We start from the raw sequence: 19,530 nt of genomic DNA, 5'->3' as shown, positions 1-19,530 counted from the left end.
CCAGTGGTTATGTATTTATTTATTTTTCTTTTGAGCAGTATATTTTGCTAGCGGCCAAAGTAATAAAAAATAAATATGCATGCAGGAATTTAGTAATAACAAAAAGGTTAAAAAAAATGGGACAGGTATAAGGATGGAGAAGAGGGTGGAGGGAACATAAAACTAGATGACAGAAGAACACAAAGAGTTTCCTGATAAGGGTGAAAATACGCATAGAAGAGGAAGGACTTTGAGAGAGGATGACGAAGTGAGAGTGGAGGTGACAAGAGGATAAGAAAGGAGAGGGAGGGGAGGAGGTGTAAAAACTACAAGGTGAGCACAAAGCCGTCCCTGGCCTCATTACAGTAACAAAGCAGCCCGGCGGAGGGTTCATTCGTTATCTGCTTCACACTCATTTATTCTCTCGCTACATGAGTTGTCTCCACGGACCACATGTCCCAGTGGATCGTAAGAATAGATATGGCTGGTGTGTCTCTGTGTGTGCCTGCGCGTATATGTGAGCGACTTGAAAACTCCCAATGTTAACAAAACAGAGCAGCTGGTTGGCAGAGAGGGGGAAGGTAGCAAAACAAGAGAGGCTGGTACATGTGTGTGAAAGTCCTAGTGCAGGTCACCGCTATTCAATTAGTCATGTTGACGGATACCCTAGTGTGGCTTCAAAATTCACTAGTGTACACATCCAAAGATATGCACGCACGCACGCACGCACACACACACACACAAGGGTCAGAATATAGTGTCTGTTTAATTCTAGATTTGTAAAAAGAAATGTAAATGTAATTAGATGTAAAGATGGGAGAGTTGCCTCATGGATGCGCAGCCAACAAATCTGCAGCAACAGCATGGTGCTGTTTTGTCAACATGGACCAAACTTTCTGAGGAATGTTCCCAGCAGTTCAGAGAATGTAGGTCTTGAGGAATTTAGGCATTTTCGAAGCCAAAAACAACCAAAAAAAACGTTTTTACCCATGTCCTGTCCAATGTGTATGTGAACCAACATGCAACTTGCCATTTTCTCAAATGTAATTATACTAATCTGAGAAGTTCATACAAATGTAGTTTGATAGCACATGTGTGTCAGTACAATAAATCATGTAAAGCAGGTTACTGGTGTTGTTGCTGATGCTACATTCTCCGTCGGCTCCACATGATTAGGAGAAGGATCATGTGGAGAATCTCCATATGGCTGCTGCACCCAACCCCTGAAGAATGTGTGTGTGTGTGTGTGTTTGTGAGGTTAATGGAAGGCTTGAATGAACTCCTTTTTTATGTGCTTGTGTATGTTCTCACTATTGTGCATGTCTCAGAGTGTGCTCATGCATACAGAAGCTCCCCAGTGTACTTCAATATGCAAGTTCAATGTTTCAGTGCTTCAGTGAGCAGCTAAATAAAGCACAAACAGACAGAATGAATGAATGGATCAGTGTACATCTACTGGTGGCTAATTTCTTTTTTGTGTGATTTATTACACAACAGTATCCTATCCAGCTGTGTTATACCTACATATTTTTTCCAATTGAAAATAGCGATAGTGATGATAGGGGAGGTTAACTTTATTTATTATTCTTTTTATATCTGCCTGTTATTCTAATCTATTACTGATGACTGATAACATTAGGTCAATTTGGTTTCACTTATAAAGATGAAAAAGAAATACAACTTCAGAAATAATATATAATAAATGCTTAATATCTCTATTTTTAGATAATTAATAAAAATCATGACCATTTTTTATTATTCTGAAACAAATGCAGAGAATTGTGCAGAATAGCCTGGGATAACACATTATTTTAAAAAAAAATCAGTGGTATACACATTTGTTCATGTTGTTCTAGTCTGTCATTAATGAAGTTATGAAAGTACAGGTGACTGAGTGAAGCATTATCCTCTTTTCCTTAAAGAAGAAGTCCAAAGGAGGACAATGACAGATGGGCATGGTGCTCAAATCCATCTAATGCAATCATAGGGTAACTAATGTCACAATATAAAATAAGCATGACATGAGAGTCAGAATATTAACAGCACAGAGTCACAGTTAGCCTGATCAATATAACTGTTTATCAAAGATTTTCTAGAGGGGAAAAACTTGTTTTTTTTTTTGCTATATTAGAGTAGTTGAGTAGTTGTTGATCATTGTTGGTATTCTAGGCTTTGCATATTTGTGCTTTCTTTTCATTTCACTGACTTATATATGGCAGAAATACTAGAACCAATAAGTTTCATGCTACAGCTCAAATAAGGTACTCCTCATATGAATTTGATGTGAAAAAAAATGTTAGGCGATCATTTCTGTGGTATAAAATTCACCCAGCAGACTTGGCTTTCTTGATTTATGTGATCCATCACACTAACCATCAAGTCAGCTTTCATTTTTATCATATTTTCAGAGGTAAAGCAAGGTAGACTTTTCAAATTAATCTACAGTCAAACTGCATTATAATGCCACAATAATGTAAGACAGATGGGATCTGAATTGGGTTTCTACACTGTGAAAGATAATAGCTTTCAGAAGAGTGAAAAAAGATACATATGAAGCTAGAAAATGTGCCTAAATTACCAGCATTTCAAAAAATGTATTTTAAATAACTACACATTTAGAGGCAGAAGCAAATGTTTGTTGTATCTGATTTACAAAATTATCTGTTGAATGCAGAACAACTATATTATTTTAAATTAAGTAACACACCTCAATAACTTAGGAGTCTGTGATTTCTGATCCTTTCCATTTGATTCCATTCTTCCTGACTGCTGAACTGTGCATTGATTTTAGCCTTCTTTCTTTCTTTGTGCTTCTTAACCTCTCGTAAATCCTTCTGCTCCCTCCATTTTCACCTCTGTTGCTTCATCTGTATCTTTCCCTCACCCACTCTCTATGTCACTCACTTTCTCTGTCTTCCTCTGTTTTTTTAGTGCAGTGCTTGTGCATAATATGCCTCTGTGTTTTCCTCATGACTGTCTCTTGTAGCACTGCAATTCATCATTTTACCAACAGCTACCTTAATTGGATTCTATCACAATCCTACCTGACAGGGAGAAGCTAAAAAAGGATGTAAACACATTCACAGACAGAAAGATTTAATATACAACAGCAGACTTTTTGTTTATGTATATAGATTATTAAATTTTGTAATCTTATGGAGCACTGAAACTCTATTTAAAAAAAAACAAAAACACATGTGTATCACTGTGCATGATTAACCTCTGATATTGATAAACTCACTCCAACTGCTTCTGTGAGAGGTCAATCCAATATTTGAATTACTAAATTCCATTAACCAATAGATTTTCATTTTCAATTTTGATTTAGTAAGTTAGAAATGCTACAAAGCAATTGTTAGGTCAAGTTTGTGCTCTTTTACATGGAAAATTATTTGAAATTATGCCGTAATACAATTAAACAATTCCTGTTATTTGCATGAACAACCCCCGTGTCTCGGGTGCTGGTCATACGATATGAACAAAATAACATGATGTGTACCGTTGTACAACTATACATACATGGGCCTACAGCAGATTTTACAATAACTTTTGACACGTGAGCAACCATTTATAATTAGACAAACACATATATATATATTAAGTACTTATATTTGGTGTAGAGCATTGCACTCTGTGCATGTTCGGCACCAAAAACAAGAGTCCATGTAGTACTAAATAGATCTAGTGTTAAATGTCTTGTAAATTCATCTAAATTGTACACATAAAGCCTACTTTCACTGGTGTTATGAAGGACAATTCGCACTCAGTGTGCTGATGGACATATTTGATTTATTGCTCATGTAAGAATAAGTTAAATTTATTTTTCTGTAATACTGCAAGAAATGTTACACTTCCAGGGATTATTGTTGCGCGAGTCACAAGGCTTTTTAGTTTTGTCAATGGTTGTCTACCAAAAAGAAAAAATGTCCAAACAATCATAGCTCTCAAAGCTCAGCTCTTAAACCATTACTAACATGTAAGAAGTAATTAGACAGACAGACGTGCCCAATGGACAATAGAACTGCATGAGCAATTATTGTAATTTACCCTTGAATTATTTTCCATATCACCTTTATAAACCAGTTGTCAAATACAGTGTGATCTTTACTTACGAAATTAATTGGTTCCGGAAGTTGTTTCGTAACCTGAAAATTACGTAAGTAGAGACGCGTTTTCGCCCTAATCCGTTCCAAGCCCCCATAAATTCGGACATAATTTTTTTTATAAATCATAAAAATGCATCAAAACATGTAACAAATACATGTTACAATTAGATTGCCGCACAATAAATGTAGGAATTCAGTGCAAGGCTTCTCCAGGAACAAAATTAACTTTATTACAGGCTAGTCTTACATTAGCCGTCATTCCTAGCAACAAACGTTAACACTTGTGGTAACACCACCATCTAATGGACAAACATACGAATACCCACAATAAATCGAAGACGACGCTGGGATACACACAAACTTGTACATATTGACGTCCCTCGTAGCCAATGGGATGACAGGAAGATGCTAGGCGATAGCCAATGGCAGAGCAACTACAAGCAAGTTTGCGTTCGCTAAACTCCGCGAGCTGCGAGTAGCAGCGGTAGCATATTTTTGCCTTTCGTATGGTGAAATTTCCTTCGTAACAAGAGCAAATATTTTCCCGTTGAGATGTTTCGTAACCTGAAACTTTCGCATGTAGAGACGTTCGTAAGTAGAGGTCCCACTGTACTATAACCAATGCTTCCTTTTCATATTTATATACAAAAAGAGCTGAAAGTAAAAGCTCAGATGTGTTGTATGCCTGGAGGTAATGTGGCAGCCAACTCAAAGACCCAGGGCCCCTGATGAGCTTGTGACCAGCTGAAGGAAAGATGGCAGACAAAGCTGCCAAAGCCAGACAAAATCTCCTGCTGTTTTTCACTTCTGACAACTCACTATTAGACATATCACCACTAGTGAGTGCTGCGGTGCGCAGCCTGCATGTTAATCATATGTCCTGTTAAGTAAGTCATAATTGGTATCATTACAATGTCTCCCATCTGCCTCCTGACCTGACTGGAGCTGAGGAAATTAACATTGCTGAAATACTTGCTCCACATTAGTGGTGACAGTTTGGCTGAAGGCTAAGAGGTAGGAAATGAGAAGTGGGAATGAAGTGAAAAGGCATGTGTCACAGTTAGTCCAACCCCACAACCCCACAGCCATATGGCGCCGTTTCAAGTTTTTTCCACAAACTCTACTGATGCTAGTCTCGCATCACAGTTTACCAACTATAAATAAATAAAATACAGAAAAATCTAATCTTAAAAAAGGATTTTTTTTTTTTTTAAGTGGCCAGTACTAGCTCAGTCTTATTTGCTTTTACCTTGTTATATTCCTTATTTTTTTTATATTGAATCTCATCACATTATGCCTTTACTACTTGTTAATGCTTAATGTTCGTGATGCTTAATGTCTGAGCTCGGAGCCCTCTGTTGAAGGAGAACAGGAAGCAGCTACTGTAAGGAGTATAAGGGAGTGACGTTGACTGGGGACGGAGATGCAGAGATTGACATGGGAAGACACAGAAAAGCAGGAGGGTTCCTTCTTTCTGTGTCTGTTCATACCAATTATGGAAGGATGTGCTGTTTCAGAGCCAAGCTAATTAATCAATGAAGACAAATTCATATTCTCATCATTATGGTTTGCATTCTTTACTATGTATGGGACCTGCTATCTTGTGTTTCCCCCTCCCCTTAGGCACATTTGAATTCTGTGTAACTAGGGACCTAATCTCAATAAAAGAAGGATGGCGGAAGATGTGCCTCAGGACGTGTTGGAGATCTGTAACTGAACACATCTCTCTGTCCTCCTTGTTGCAAATAAAACTTAAAGCTGTTGTCTTTGCCTCATTTGTCTCTCTCATGTTGTAGGTCAGTTGAACCTAACACAAACATACGGTAACCAAGAACTATGGCAAACATTTTCTCAGACCCATTTCAGAGAATGGTACAGAGATGGCTACGCTAGAATCTTCATGGGATTATTTCAGCCAAAGAGCTTACACTAATTTTTATTAGGTGGGTCTTTTAATGTTAGAATTCTCATTTTTATCCTTTTTAATTGAGTAGAACAATACTTTTGTTATTTACAGGAATTGAAATAGTTTCTTTATAAGATATAAGATATAAAATCTTTAAGTATATTCCAACCCTGATCAGTAAAAGACTTTTCTCATCACTGTGTGATGTTCAGAAATTGTAGATCAAACCAATTATAAACCTAGTTCAAAGTGTGACTTCACCACAGTTTCACAGGAAACTGTGTCGTCTATTCACATCGTCTGATAAATATGGAGGCAAACACTGCAGCACATATTTCTGCTGAGTATGACACATTAAGGTACACGTTGGTTTAATTGTATGTAGCAGCACATGATACCAGCATGACAAAATCGCAGTGTCGCAGACAGACAGACAGACAGACAGACAGACAGACAGACAGACAGACAGACAGACAGACAGACAGACAGACAGACAGACAGACAGACAGACAGACAGACAGACAGACAGATAGATAGATAGATAGATAGATAGATAGATAGATAGATAGATAGATAGATAGATAGATAGATAGATAGATATTGATTTCAGCTTTCCAGAAGCAGAGTGCACCACACACATCTGGCTGCCTTTGTTCTGTAATTCAACAGGAAAGTGACTTCATTGATCCCATACCGGCAAATGCTTAATGGCAAGAAGTTCTAATATCTGCTAAAATTATTTGTTAAAATGGAAACGCAACCCTGCTCTCACTGCTCAATGGAACCTGTTTTACAGACTTGCAGGCTCATTTTGGAGGCCCTCCAGCCATATCGTGTAGCATTAAAGCTTGAGAAGTGTACATATAAAACTGGGGCACAAAAACATCATTATCAACATTTGTCAACATAAAAAGGTTGGTATCAGCATTATCATTGTAGAAATGATATTTTATTCACCATCCACAGAAATTATTTACATTTTCTTGTTTACAAGACAGGCAATGGATCTTTAAAAAATGTTTTTTTAAGGGTTTCCTCTTATTAATGTAGATTTAGTAGTTGCTCTTTATTAGCTGTCTGAAATAAAAAATTTATAGATCTCTGAAAAGAAATGATACGATGATAAAACATCCCTAAGTGAATTGATGAGCCTAAAATGTTAACAGACAACAACCTTTTTGTTTCTTACCATGGTCTTCTGACACTGAATGCTGGTACTGTTGAACCTCAGAGCTGGCACACGAAGTGTGCTGCCCTGAATATGGAATATGCACTCATAGTTCTTCTGTCCAGATTGAGGCTGCGGCAGATTCTGGGCAAGCAGAGTGATTGGCCTCACAACTCCAGCAGGGATGTAGATCTGGGTGGAAGGTAGGATCTGAGGGCACTCCTGGAGATGAGAAAAATAATGATTAAAAGAAAACAGATACGTGACCGGAGAAGAAAGGAGACGATCAAGGCAGGAGGCAGAAGTGGGGTGGCCTGAACAGAGACTTTTCTGGGGTTTAAAGCACAGTTAGAAATGATAGCACCTCCACTTAAAAAAAAATAAAAAAAAATATACACACACACACACACACACACATATATATATATATACACACATACATACATATATATATATATATATACACACACACACACATATATATATATACACACATACATACTGTACATATATACTGTATATATATACACACACACACATATATATATAAAGAGAGAAAGAGAGAGCTATCATCTATCTATCTATCTATCTATCTATCTATCTATCTATCTATCTATCTATCTATCTATCTATCTATCTATCTATCTATCTATCTATCATGGCAGATAATTATTATACATGCAATCACATTCATTGATGATGCGTCAGCTAACAAATCCAGGTTAATCGAACTCAGCTGATGCATGATACATTTGCACAGCTCAAGGATGCGATATGGAATTAAAGAGACATAAAGTGAGAGTGAAGTTAGCAAAATTCATTATTTCAGGGATCCTGTGAGGAGGAAAACAAATCGACATCACACACACACACACACACACACACACACACACAAATATGCATCCTGCACACTCTCTTCACATAATATCATCAGCATCAAAAAGTCAAACATGACATAACAAGGGGGGGGGGGATAAAACACATGCACAAGTGCAAATAATGCCTGGACAGATCAAATTCACACGTAGCACGGAACTGCAATGCCCTAATTTTCACAGAAACATGGTTACACAGCGGCACACCGGACACTGCCATTTAGCTAACTGGTGCTCCATGCATTGGGCAGATAGAACAGCTGATGGGTCTGGTACGACCAGAGGCAGCGGACTGTGCATCTATATCAACAAGACCTGGTGTACGGACTCTTAGGAGACACCGTTCAGCTAACCTTGAGTTTATCATGGTTGAATGGAGGCCGTTTTATCTGCTTCGGGAATTTACATACATCATTGTAACTGCATATTTCATTGTCTAATGAAAAAAAATTCATGTGGCCAACAAAAAACCATCCAACCAGAGGCTGCATTTATTGTTGCGGGTGACTTCAACCACTCAAACTTAAAAACAGCGCTTCCTAAATTCCACCAACATATTTCCTGCAATATAAGAGGGAGCAAAATTCTGGACCATGTTTACACAAACATGGCTAGTACCCCTCCCCCACCTAGGACAATCAGACCACCTTTCTTTGTTCCTCACCCCCAAGTATTCACCCCTCATCAACCGTGTCAGGCCATCAGTGAAGACAATCAAGGTGTGGCTGGCAGGGGCAGTCTCTGTACTCCAAGATAGGTTTCAACACAGAGACTGGCGTATGTTTACTCCCCAGGCCAGCTGTGGCTCACATGCCGATATTGATAATCTCACCTCCTCTGTCCTGGACCACATCACCACCACCATAGACAGCATCACAACCACGAAGCACATCACCACGTGCCCCAGTCAGAAGCCATGGATGAGCAAGGAGGTGTGTCACCTGAGGGCATCTGAGGGCACATAACACTGCCTTCAGATTAGGGGACTCACAGGCCTACAGCGCAGCCAGGGCTAACCTGAGGAGGGGCATCAAAAAGGCCAAGCACACCTATAAACGCAAGATAGAGGGTGACTTTTCCAACTCTGACCCCTGCCGTATGTGGCAAAGCATCCAGGCTATTACAGACTACAAACCCAACAACTCCACCCCCACATCAATGGACACAACCTTCCTGAATGAGCTTAATAACTTATGCTCATTTCGAGAAGGACAGCAACAGTAAAGACATTACCACCATGACCCCACTCCCAGCAGACAGTCAACCCCTTACACTCTCTTTCTACACAGCCCTGAGCCGGATCAACCTACCCAAGGCTGCTGGTCCTAATGGCATCCCTGGACGTGTGCTCAGAGCATGTACAGAACAGCTCGCCGGGATTTTTACGAACATCTTTGACCTCTCCCCTGGCCCATGCGGTGGTTCATACATGCTTAAAGGCCACAGCCATTGTTCCAGTACCAAAACATTCTAAGCTGACATGCCTCAACAACTCCCGTCCGGTAGCACTCACCTCCATCATTATGAAGTGCTTCGAGTGGCTGGTTCTGGCACACCTGAAGGACTGCCTCCCACCCACACTCAACCCACACCAGTTTGCCTACCGCAGCAACAGGAGCCTAGATGATGCAGTTTTCACAGCACTGCACAAACACATACTCACGATTGCTGTTTGCTGACTTCAGCTCAGCTTTCCACACTGTCGTCCCCTCCAAACTGATCACCAAACTTTGAGACCTAGGCACCAACTCCTCCTTCTGTAACTGGACTTCGGACTTTCTGACCAACAGACCACAGCAAGTTAGGTCCGGCCACAGCTGCTCCACCACCATCACACTCAGCACCGGTGTGCTTCAAGGCTATGTGCTGAGCCCATTCCTCTACTCTCTCTTCACCCACAACTGCAGACCTGTACATGGATCCAACTTTTCATCACGTTTGTGGACAGCACCACGGTGAATGGTCTCATCACCAACAAGATGGCCTATAGAGAAGAGGTAGAGCACCTGACCACATGGTGCGCTGACAATAACCTGCTCCTCAACACCAGTAAGACCAAGGAGCTCATAGTGGACTTCAGGAAGGTGATAATAGGCACACATGATCCCATTCACATCAACGGGATGGCCGCCGAGCGTGTCTCCAGCTTCAAGTTTCTGGGGACCCACATCTCGAAGGACCTGTCCTGGACCACAAATACCTCCAGCCTGGTCAAGAAAGCTCACCAGCACCTCTTCTTCCTGAGGGCACTGAGGAAGAACCACCCGTCTTCAGCCGTCCTGGCAAACTTTTATCACTGTGCGATAGAAAGCATCCTGACAAACTGTATGACAGTCTGGTATGGAAGCCGTACTATCACTGAGTGCAAGGCTCTGCAGCAGGTGGTGAAAACTGCCCAACGAATCACAGGGACCCCAATTCCAGCCATCGAGGATGTCCGTAAGAAGCGCTGCCTTTTGTAAAATATGCCCACACGACAACCTGTGAATCATTGTAAAGTACTGTAACTTTATAAACTGTACATAATGTATTTATTACTTATTATTATATCTGCACTTGCTGCTCCTTTTGCACTTCTGGTTAGATGCTAAACTACATTTTGTTGCTCTGTACCTGTACATGTGCAATAACAATAAAGTTGAATCTTTAAAAAAAAGGGGGGGTCACAATGAAACAAACTGAACAGAAGAGATCACACAGTGATAAAGGGTGAACAGAAGATTGTAGGCTGTGTTTTATTAGGAGTGGTGACAGGTGTCAGAGCTGAGTCTGCATCAAAAAAAAAGAAGCAGAAAATGTCTTTACCTAAGGGATTCCTATGATCTCACACATTCACTTCTCTTTCGTTCAATGGCTCACATATCTCTTCACATTAACATTTCGTTTTTGTGTCATTTGTTTTTCTCAACTTCCTTTTATCCAGTGAGACACTATACAAACACCACCAGCCAACAGAATGACACTTGATTTCTAGCTATGCAGTAATTAATTTGGAACAATGCCTGCAGTCATGCTCATTTGTTGGCTCCCAAGATCTCCTGGAATTTCAAATTTGCAACTTTTCTTAATGTGTTTTTTTACGATGGCTTGTCAATTCAATTGATCTTGTTTTTAATAATCCCTTTTACAATCAAGTCAATGTCTCTAGACAATCATGAATATTATTTCATCATGAATATTTACATGACATTAAAAAGGACGGATAGATAGGCAAAGAGAATTGTCTGAGTCAGACGATGATGACCAAATACGTATCATATGTGAAAGCAGTATCTATTGGAGACAAACCTCATTTTTGAGTCACTGACACCAATTTTCTATGACTGCATTTTTCCTTTTTAAAAAAATAATTTTTACATTGATGTTAGAAATAAGATCACTGTAACATCCAAGGGTGCATACAAGAGTGCTGAAACCCCAGTAAGAGTATGATGGATGAGGTAGTGCGTGCTTATGTGTGTAAGTGATGTGTGTGCGCGCGCGTGTGTGTGTGTGTGTGTGTGCGCGCATGCATGTCTAGTGTGTATGTGTGTGGGTCACTGCAATGTGGAGTGTCCCCATGGGTTAGCGTTACAGTCCAATGGAGCGTTTTAGAAAAGCGGGGCCAAGACCCCATTGACCAATGCAGTTATACACACAGACACACACGAGCCTAAAGAAAAACTGCTTGATGTGACCACATCTTCCTGGGGAGAAAGATAAGACTCATCTATTGAGTAATGTCTCTGTTTTGAACATTAATATAGTTATCCCTGTAGAGAATGATTCTCACATGCAAATATATGGTCCTAGCCCCATGTAGATCTCTTTATTCAATCCAAACACATTCAACTTATTAGTTACATAAATATAAGCTCACTATGACCATGTTAAGGAATTAGCAGTGGATTCTAAATCTTAAAATCGGGAGATGTTGCTTTGATAACTCTCCTCCTTCCTTCCTGTAGAAACACGTGGTGACATATTTTCAAGTGTACAAAAAGGATGTTGACCACTCCCTCCAAAAAATAAAGCCATTACATTCTCAACCCTCTGTCACTTAAGAGGTGGGGTAACTAACCACTTTTTGAGTTTCACACAGCATTACGCTCAATGTGTAGCTTAATGTCCACTACTGCGGCCAAGTGGTTGTTTTAAGTATGCAAGTGGTCAGTAAAAGTCTATCCTACTGCTAACCACCACTCTCTCTCTGCTTACAGAACATAAATACATATACATAACTAAACATAAATCTGATTTTCCATCCATGTTGGATGTCTTTGTGCTTTACGTTTCTTTATAACTTTTGTGGTCACAAAAGTAAATAAGGACATAGAAAAATATATGAAATATTGTATGTGTAAATTTGTCCAGCTAATCCATTTTGCAGCCTCTGTCGACTCAGTGCTCTCCATTGCATATCTCCATTAGAATAGAGCTGCTGTGTTAGGTCTCTGATGACCAAGTGTGATTGTGTGTCAAGCTGACTGTTATCAGGTATGGGTGGACAAAGAGGAGGATGTTGCAGATAAGCATCAGCTAGTGGATCAATAGAAGCCTCTAAAATGCACAATCCATTTATAAGTGTTTATTTCAGAGCAGGGCATGGTAGATCAATAACACACTGGTGCACAACGAAACAAGGCCCTTTATTATCTTTTGTTTTGGTCTGCATTACCAATTTTTGCGCTTTCCTCTTAGAGGAAAATAACAGTTCTTCATGTCATGTGGGAAACATCAAAATTAAACTTGAAGCCCCCTTTAGACCATGCCCTAATAAATAAGATATTTCCCTAAGACACCAACGCAGCAGCAAACTCTTCAAGGTCAGTGTAAAAGCCTGTGAAAAATGAACTGACTCCATCATCATTCACTTTCATCTATCTTATTTCTTCTGCTAGTCTTGGAAGAAGTATGGAAAATTGGAAGTCCCAATGCTCCCAGGTCAGGAAACTTTAAACACAACACAACGCAGGCAACTTCACAACTAAAGATACTGCACTATGCAAATTCACTTGGGGCAAGAACTTTTGAAAGCGCTTCTCTTTGCAAGACCTGTTTCATCTTTTATTCTACATTTGTTACTCATCCCCTGTGCTTCAATTGATTGAAAAAATGTTTCATCTGTTTCACTTAAATGACCCGAGTTTCTTAGTCATATTCTCAGGTGAAAGGAGGGAAGGCACCCTGTTGTATCAAACTATGAACTTTCTGCTGTGTTAGAAGTCTTTTCTGAGTGTCCACCCACTCTTGGCAGCTCTTGACTGTAGGGGAAATAGAGCAATGCGAGAAATGCAGAAAAGATGAAACAAAAATAGACTTCATGCTGTTATGAAGTGGGATTCTAATAAATATGGCACTATAAACAACATTTTACTTTACAAGAGTGACAGAAACATTGAAGTCAATTTTTTTTAGAAAGCACATTAATATGCTGTCAGAGCCCATTTTCCCAATCAGTCACTCTTTCATGAGAAAGTGATGATGATAAATTTGACCTAATTAACTTTAACTTTTTATCCATCCATCTATCTTTGATTGTTTTTTTTAGCTTTTCAGCAGACAAAATAAAATATGTCTACATGTCAACAAATTGCCATTAGAAGACAAAGAAGACTCGCCTTTGACTCCTCTAAAATAAGAGAGCATTATAATCTTATAAAAAAGATGTAATAAACTGAACTGGTTCTGAATAAATTAACAGACCTGGCGAAGCATTTTATACACAGTTGCGTTTCAAAACACTCATGTAACACAATGTCAAGTAGCATGGGAATTTAATAGCTAACTAATTAGCTAATTTTTGAATAAAAACAGATTTTAGGACAGATTCTAGTGTCTGATCAGAGAGGGATTAAACCACAGTACCAATTTTAAAGATTAGGGGTATTTCTCTTTGTAGTTACAGAATTTAGTCTGTGAATGATTACAGCACCTAACCATTTAAGATCGATTTCAGAAATGTCAGTTTTTGAGTGTAAATTCCTTCATATATGCAAAAAGGGCCAAGGTATAGCAGAGAATGTATTTCATGGAGAAAATTAAGTATATATTTTTTTAATCCAATCTAGTGTGTTACTTTGCTACCGAGAAGAACTAAGAGCACTGATACCCTGGTTAATCCCCTGGCCATCCACCTCAATGGACCATTCAATAGTGTGATGGCCATTAAACTTATCCACTGAGACAGTGAGACCCATCAAAAGTCTTTCAAAACTAATTTCCCACATATGATTACTCGTGCGCCTTTGCAGCAAAAGTGCAGTGACGTTTATTAAGCCTTCAGCTGGAAGGAGGAGCAGGGTCAGCTGAGGAACAACACTGTAGTGTCATTTGAACTAGAAATCATTATGTATTTTAGTACAGGTTGAAGAAATACTTTTGCAATCTCATTAGGAACATTTCCCCCAAAGACTTAATAACATTTTCAGCACAGACATACACATATACTATGGTGAGAAACCCTGTAGTTTTCACTAATGATAAGAGAATTTACACATTTTTTTTAATACGAGCAGAATATTTAATTCTAAATAATTCTATAGAAAGACAGATAAACCTTAAATTAATCTAATGTAATTATTATGCAGACAAAGGATAGGTGTGGCATTTTTGATCCCTTAATTATCGTCATTACCCAAACCTAGCCCAGACACACACAATGTCTGTCCTATTTTCAACAAATTGCTTGGTTATGGTTCAAGATTCCGCATCACAGACTATTTTATGAAGTCCTTAGTTTTCTCTTGCACATTTCATGCATTTTCTAGTGGCTTATCCTTCACTGCCCCTCTACTTTTTCAAGGTTCTTTTTCATGGTTCTGTCCCATTTCATTTTTAATGGAGACAGCATTTAAAAATATAAATAAATCAACAAATATGTCTGTGAAAGAAAACATTGATTTATTTCCCCACATCATATGTAGCAACTGTCTAAATTAAGTCTAAGTCTCTTTTTCCTGCAGTGGAAAAGCTGGCAGTAAGCCACCAACCCAGGGCTCTCAATAAAAGCCTCCATATCTTATTACTTCAGTTCCGTAGGCTTCTGTTCCTAAATCAGGTTTTCTAACTCGGTTATTACCAGCCTACTCTTGTCTGGTAGTCAAAAAACGATGGGTAAAAATTTGAATATAATCTAAGTTAAAGATGGCATGAAGGACTGATTTTTCATTGGACAGGGAACTAGTTTCTCTTGGTCACATGTATGTTGTGTGTTTTTAGCATTTTCTCAAGAGGCTCAAGCAGATCAGGAGTCCAAGTGGCATTTGTTCAAAAGAAAGATTGGCATCTAAATGCCACTCATTCAGATGCATTTATTAAATAGCTATTATCAATTGTTAAAGGGTCACAAATGTGAAACTACAAATTGCAGTGTGATGGAAAATGCACAAAAGGATGGCAGTATTATGCAGAGTGAACTTTCATTGTGCATATTTGCAGCAGTTACTTGTTGACTAATTAATTCTGCTCAGAGTGCACATTAGTTTATAAATCCATGCTCTGGCGAGTTTTGCTTTATCTCTAACAACTAGGCTGCTGCCACACTGCTCCTCGTACTTTTTGCTGCGGATGCTCCACCTTTCACTTCTCATCTCATCTGTCTCCTTCCATTAAACACACCGACGATCAGAGAGGCATCTGGAGATGCATCTTTAAGGTTTAATACACTTTGAATAATTAAAATGTGCCGACACACATGCACAGAACTGAGTCTATCAGTGGCAGGCAGCTTCCTCAGTCAGAGAGACCCAGAGGGAGAAGGGAAGTGTGCTGTGTGCCAGAGACTCCGAGCTGTGCCACTCCAAGCTACTCACCAGCTGGATCCCCAGTAACCAGCTACAATAGAAAGGCTCTGACACCCTCATCTGAGAGACAAAAGGCGATGGTGTTGGGTCCCACTAATTGACTTTCTGAAGAAATGAGGGGGTGGGTGAACAGGAGGAAAGATGAATGATGTGGGAAGTGGTGCGCGCACAAGCAAGCATTAATTGTTTTATGTGTTTCTTTTTTCATCCTCTGCAGGACTATTCGCCAACTTATTTCTGATGATTCATCCTTAGCTGCAAAAAAGCTAAGGCTGATCCACATATCCATATTTGCCATGTGTTCATCTGAAGTCGAACACGTCCCACTAATGATTATCAATGAGGCTATCTTACAGCTAGCTTACAGCTAGCCTCATTTGTTCCGGTGTGGCAGCGATGCATCATGGACATACGGTATATTGCGCATATAAGGAGGTCAGTTCTGCAAGAACTGGGAGGGGGTCAAAACAGACTTGAGCTAAAATACCTTTTGGAATAAACCAACAGAAGGAGGAATCAAAAGGGAATGATGGTAAAAGACTGATATCATGTAGGGGAAGAAGAAAACAAGGGGACTATTTAGGAAAATGTATATAAGTTGCATGCAGTATATAGGTGGAAAAGGTCAGCGTTTTCAAGTTCAGCTAGAAGTAGAGTAACTTCTCTATAGCACAGGAATTCAAACAAATATGTAAAGGTGGAATAATAAAAACATCTAACTATAGTGTTTTGCAGGCGCACACAAGCATGCACAAATGAAAAAAGGGAAAATAAAGAAAACAAAACAGATAAGTCACTTCAAGTCTGATAGACACTTGGGACTCCCTTACTTGGCAGCCATTTTATTCCTGCTGTCAATCATGTGCTGCATTAATTCATTTGTGGGACATGAAATATAAAAGAACCCTCATGCAGAATGAATGAATGAATGGATGAATGAATTAATTAATTAATTTGGATTGCAAACTGTAGCCAATAAATGATTATGCAGGAAGGCGCACAAGCAGGAAAATAAATGCAAACAAACTATTTTTTTCCCTGCTGCCTTTCATTATTTTACTCCCCCCCTATTTGAAATCATTTAAACATTCCTCCTCCCCAACATTGCAAACACCCTGTCAGCTTTACCAGTGCAATGCTGGGATTCAGTGGAGCAAAGCAAATTTGTTTGTGTCTGTGTTTGTTTCTCTCATTGTTTGTGTATACGGATTTTTTTCTTCACGGTCTTCAAGTGTTTCTTAGACTGGTAATTTTCTGCCTGGTTGCCCCTAATATGCTGCTCAGTTTATCTGCTGTCGCAGACACATCTGATTTATATAAATGCAGAAGGTTACAAGGGATAATTAAGAGGGCAAATGCCGCACGTTGGCAAGTTACTGTTTGTAAAAGGGCACAAGATATTTGTGTGGAATAGATTCACAAATGCTATGAAATCTATCAGATATGAAGTGAAGTCAGCCTAGGAAAATGTGATGAATGCCTTTGGGAAGATAACCAGTGTAGTGTGAATTCAATCACTTTGGAAACCTAGTGCTAATGACACTGGGGAGAACTTTTTAAGGGAGCAATATTGCTTTTAGCAGGAGCTACAAACTGACAAACTGGAACAAAATCAGAACTACTGCTATCACCATGTCTATACACACTATAAAAAAACTCCATTCCCATTGGTGACACTGTAGGAGGCAATGGTAGGAGACACGTGCAGCCTTCAGCAAAGCCCAAATTCACCAAAATTTAAGGTGTATTAGTTATCATAGTAACACCTCTCCTCAAAGATATCACCATCATGAAAGTAATTTAGTAATTATAAAATAGGCAGAAGACCAAACAATGCACAAATTCAAAGTATTGGACTTAATCATTTATTAGATGCAAATAATCTGCTGAAGAGTGTCAAAAATCACAAGTCACAAGCATACTGTAAATATAAGCATGGAGACACATACATATTCAGTGTACCACCTTCTTGCCCCCTGATCGGAACAGTCTGAGGATTATGTCCATTTTTTGATTATCAGGTATAAAAATGTCTTTTGACAAAATAACTTTTTCGTAAAGTACTCCTCACCTCAGAAGTGTTGACTCTTCCCTCCTGGAAGGAGCAGTCAGTGGCATCCTGTGTGCACATGTGCCGATATTTGCACCAATGACAGGGAAATTTTCCATTAACACAGGATAGGCACCTACAAGAGGTGGGAATGTGGGAAACACAAGAGAAAGAGGGAAAAGTCTATGTAAGATATCAAAAGGTTTCTTTCATTAAATATAGGCTCTTGTTTTCATTCCATATGGAGAATTCTTTTATTGTCCAAAGTCATGCAATCCTCAGTCAAGAAACAGTCAAACTCCTTGGCTGAACTGCTGAAAAACAAAATAATAATTTGACAAATGTGGACTGTCATCAACATAGTTAAAGAGCATAACATATTTCGGAACAAATCTCTCAGAATATTGTCAGAGGGACAAGTATAATGCTATCCTTGCATATTAGCCTTGCTTCTTACGTTGACCATCAGATAAGAACAGAAAAACAGCTTTTAATAAAGAACAAATCCTGATTTCACACTTCAGTGCTTCAATACACAAATTCATAACATGCCGCGTCACCCTGCTCTTTATTAGAACCAAATTACACAATAATTACTAAAAAGATCCTGACACACAAATGTGCAACAGTTTACCTAAAATCCTAGTTAATGTTGGTTTGATAAAAGACAAGAAAATAGACAACATTATAACTTTATAGTTATAGTAATGTTTTTACTTGGTAACAAATGAAGTTGCATTATCTAGCTTGTATAAAAGTAGTTTGAAAACCAATGCTCTTGTGATTTTCTTGCTACTCTAGTCCTATTGTCAGCTACAATATCTACTTCAATACTTTCATACTGCACTTCACTACTATACAAGAGAATATCTTTTTTACTCTGTTTTAGTCCTGGACAGTTGTTCTGTATTTTGAAAATGGTGATTTTTGTCTCAGCTAACTATGTTTTTTGGGTTTTTTTTTTTTAAAACACAGGTTGATGTGCCATCTGGAATTATTGGTATTTAGAATTTAAATGACAATGGCACCTCCACTGCTACATTTACAATTTACTAGTACAAATCCACCACAGAAATGAGCCATGTGCCAAAAAAAAACCCCAACAAAAAACTGCCAAACTACTGGAAAAGAATGATGTTGCACTGGATTTCTTTTTAATCCTTTTTCTGTCTCTGTCCTACAGTCCTTGTGTTTTCAGATTTTTAAGATTTAACTCCTAAATCCATTTCAGAGTGATGAGCTACAGCCAGTTATAAGCTAGTGCAACTACATTGAACTGCAGTGTAGGGTATAAAATCAATGAAAGTGTATTTCCATGGGGAGGAGGGAGGGCTAAGGTTATGCTAACAGTCGAGTGTTTGTTAGCAGAACTGGTGAGCCAGTTCCTCCTCAATATTAACCCCAGGGTTCATCGATTTGTCTTTGGAGAGATGTGTACACACACATTTGTGAAGGTGGATGCACACTCCATGACTGCAGTAACAAACAATTATTCCTTTCCACACACAGCTGTCACCCATGTCAAGATTGCATAATTCCTCTGGGTTACCTGGAGATCTGTTCCACAGTACAGCTGTCAATGTCTGGACAACTGACGTGGGTAAGCGGTTGCACTGCTGCATTGGAGTCAATAAAATCCCCTGCTATATAACAAGGCCCAGC

The 19,530-nt window shown here is 39.0% G+C and overlaps 1 protein-coding gene across 5 annotated transcripts in view; it reads right to left on the bottom strand.

Annotated features, from left to right (window-relative positions):
- LOC130530404 (plexin-A1-like) overlaps positions 1-19,530 on the bottom strand; it is a 162,742-nt gene that overhangs the window by 51,061 nt on the left and 92,151 nt on the right. For all 5 annotated transcript variants that reach the window (XM_057041541.1, XM_057041543.1, XM_057041544.1 and 2 more), the window contains exons 9-10: positions 17,890-18,004; positions 7,181-7,381 (exon numbers count right to left, since the gene is read on the bottom strand). In XM_057041541.1, coding sequence (XP_056897521.1) covers positions 7,181-7,381; positions 17,890-18,004 — 316 coding nt within the window. The remainder of the gene's footprint in view (positions 1-7,180; positions 7,382-17,889; positions 18,005-19,530) is intronic.

The sequence above is a fragment of the Takifugu flavidus genome, chromosome 8 (assembly GCF_003711565.1).
Source record: "Takifugu flavidus isolate HTHZ2018 chromosome 8, ASM371156v2, whole genome shotgun sequence".
NCBI classification, from domain to species: domain Eukaryota; kingdom Metazoa; phylum Chordata; class Actinopteri; order Tetraodontiformes; family Tetraodontidae; genus Takifugu; species Takifugu flavidus.
This window is presented reverse-complemented; position numbering and strand designations above follow the sequence as displayed.